Source organism: Pyxicephalus adspersus, chromosome 4, assembly GCF_032062135.1.
Source record: "Pyxicephalus adspersus chromosome 4, UCB_Pads_2.0, whole genome shotgun sequence".
Lineage (NCBI taxonomy): Eukaryota > Metazoa > Chordata > Amphibia > Anura > Pyxicephalidae > Pyxicephalus > Pyxicephalus adspersus.
Genome location: NC_092861.1, coordinates 7,474,989 through 7,477,832, shown reverse-complemented (window position 1 = coordinate 7,477,832; position 2,844 = coordinate 7,474,989). Strand labels below are relative to the sequence as shown.

Here is a 2,844-nt window from a genome sequence, read left to right as displayed (position 1 = left end):
AATTAATATCTATTTTACTGTACAAAAAAAACTCAAAATAGCTTTGTTGTACATCATTGTTCTCCTGCAGCACCACATGTTCTACCTCTGTAAGGTGTCATCCCTATTATTTTTAAAGCTTGGTAAAGCTTTGGAGATCAGAAGTGGCTGCATTTATAAGTAAATTATGCTTTGCAAATAATGCTTCCAGGCATTACCAATAAAAATAAAAAAATATCCCAAAGCCTATGAATTTGTGGCTTTCAGACCATGCCCAGTCATAACATATACAGCCTCTGTCATTGTAAAACAAAATGATTCATTAATCAACCAAAGATTTATTGTGGATTTGCATGATTGTCGCATAGACTTGACAGGTTTTGCTTAATTATTGAGAAGGCTGATTTGTAACAATGTTTGCACAAGGTTTTTCATACTTGCCAATTGAACGAGTTAAAAGTACACAAGCATGTAATAAAACATGTTATATGGTTCCTCAGAAATAAGGTTTGTAACACAATCAAAACCCAAACACTAAAAACAAAAAATGAACATAAAACGGTGTCAGTTATGGTTTCCAACATCACAATACAACAATACAAATCGTGTTTCTTGATTCTCTTCAGTAGCCTTGGTTCAGAGATTACGTGACTTTATCAAATGCTGGTAAAATACTCCTTCAGGGGAGCAAAGAAATGGCGGATGACGGGGACACTCCAGGACCTGCCTAGAAGTTTCATCCGGGAGGAACGGCTCATCATAGCAATGTCAGTATAATGTGGAGGAAAGCCAAAAACCCTACAAAAAAAAAAAAACTTTGAATGGATGAGCTATTTGCATTTATAATTTAACTTCAGGTATATATAAGAGACAAGGTAATGCAGTAGTCATGTAGTCATAAAGGATTATTAATTACTTTTAATACAATATATAATATATTCTATATATATATTATATTATATATATAAATATATATTCTATTTTATATAGAATATAAAAATATACTCTGCTTATATGAAAAATACTTAGTGCTTTGTTTGATTGTTTGCAGAGGTAAGCACCTGCAACAGAAACCCTGAAAGCTGAGCACAGGATGGCCATGAAGGCTGATAGGAGACCCTTGAGGTTGGAACCAGCTTGAACAAGGATCCAAGATGGTGGATAGTCATTTCTGTGCCAAAAATGTTAGACACATAGTTTATCCACCTCATTACTGTTTGTGAACTTTTATGCTTATATGGACATCCAAGTAAATAAATGTTTTTGGAGAATCTGCTTAATTACAATTAGATTACAAGGAGCCTAAACCCTTCTTTACAGGAGTGATTCTGTATGCCTAAAAAGATTGATGTATTTCCTTGTTTTATTGATTTATTGATTTAACTGCTTACCATTTGATTTTCTCTGTTGCAACAACAAATCTTCTTAATTAGGAACTACTGTCTCATCTCTGATGGTCTGTTTTGAGAAACCCCTAAAACAGGGGTCAGCAAACTTTTTTGGCTACTAGGCCATTTTAGGAGGTCAAGAAGGCACACTAGGCCGGACTTTCTCTCGAGTGCCGCACTGACGGCTCTGCCCCCCACCAGGAACGCATCTGAAGGAAAATTCCTCTACTCCGCAATGCATACGCAGGAAAGGGAATGTCCTCTTACCCCGGTGGCCGAAGTGTTAACGCCGGCCGCGGTAAATAGGGAAGAGAGGCATAACAAGGAGGCTCAAGAGCCACGGGTTGCTGACCTCTGCCAGCTGGGATTAGGCCGGATCGACCAGGGGGGCATTAGGCCGGAACGGACTACTGGCTAGGCCGTATCCAGCCAAAAGGCCGGAGTTTGCCTACCCCTGCCCTAAAAGAACCAGAAACCAGCTTTGCAAGTAGTTAAATTTGAACTGATATCAGCCTCTTGAATTCCCTGTGCAGCAGGGATGGTGTGTAAGAAAAGAAGCAGCCAATCAGTGTATTTCTCATGCTAATAGAATGAAAAGAAAAATGATGAAAAGCTTATCCCTGTGTAGTCCTTCCTTCACTGTAGGGTCACAAGCTGGGGGTGGGTCTGGCAAAAGAAAGAGGCTGAATGATGCTGGCCATCAAACTGTGGAAATCTAGCGGCAGGAAAAAATGGAACCGCAGGGGAAGTTACTGAGTTGAAAAGTTTCCCAATGAAACTCCAAATTTAATGAGATATTCTTTTCATCATCTGGTTAGTTCTTCTTAAACATTTTGTTGGTATATTTTTCTAAATTCAACAACACAAATTATTATTGGCTCTCAGGGAAGCTTTATCAGGTGGATAAGTAAGATTTATTACTTGCAACAGAGAAAATCAAATGCTAAGCAGTTAAATCACAGAGTTTCTCAATAAAACAAGGAAGACATCAAACTTTATAGGCACAAACAGTTAACTTTCCAAGTTTGGAGAAGTAACAACAGACCAGGTCACAGGACCAAGCACAGGGGCCATATGTAGGACGTACCCATTTGTAGTCTGTAGCTTCCCTGGCAGATCTTCCTTTATTCTAGGTACTTTGCATCCTCTGCTGGATGAATCCACAACAGGGCAGTGAGGGACAGGCAATGTGCACCGAACAGATACCATGTTTCCCCGATTTTAGGACATCCCCATTAAGTAAGCCACCCCCGATTTTTAAAAAAATAATTAAAATAAGACACGCACCCGTTTATAAGACAGCTCCGGGTATCTGATCCTGCGTGTGTGTCCTTTATGCTGGCTGCAGCGTGTGTGTCTCTGATGCTGGCTGCAGGGCGTGTCTATTCCTGAGCCAAACTGAAAGTAAAATGCCTTCACACGATTCTGAACAAGGAAGCAAGCTGCTGATCCCTGCACTAACGGAGATCCCTGCACT

The 2,844-nt window shown here is 39.7% G+C and overlaps 1 protein-coding gene across 1 annotated transcript in view; it reads right to left on the bottom strand.

The window, feature by feature from the left end:
- Positions 1-347: 347 nt before the first annotated feature.
- LOC140329435 (DNA (cytosine-5)-methyltransferase 3A-like) overlaps positions 348-2,844 on the bottom strand; it is a 25,730-nt gene continuing 23,233 nt past the window's right edge. Inside the window, exon 17 of the mRNA XM_072409695.1 lies at positions 348-777. Coding sequence (XP_072265796.1) covers positions 636-777 — 142 coding nt within the window. The 3' untranslated portion in view covers positions 348-635. The remainder of the gene's footprint in view (positions 778-2,844) is intronic.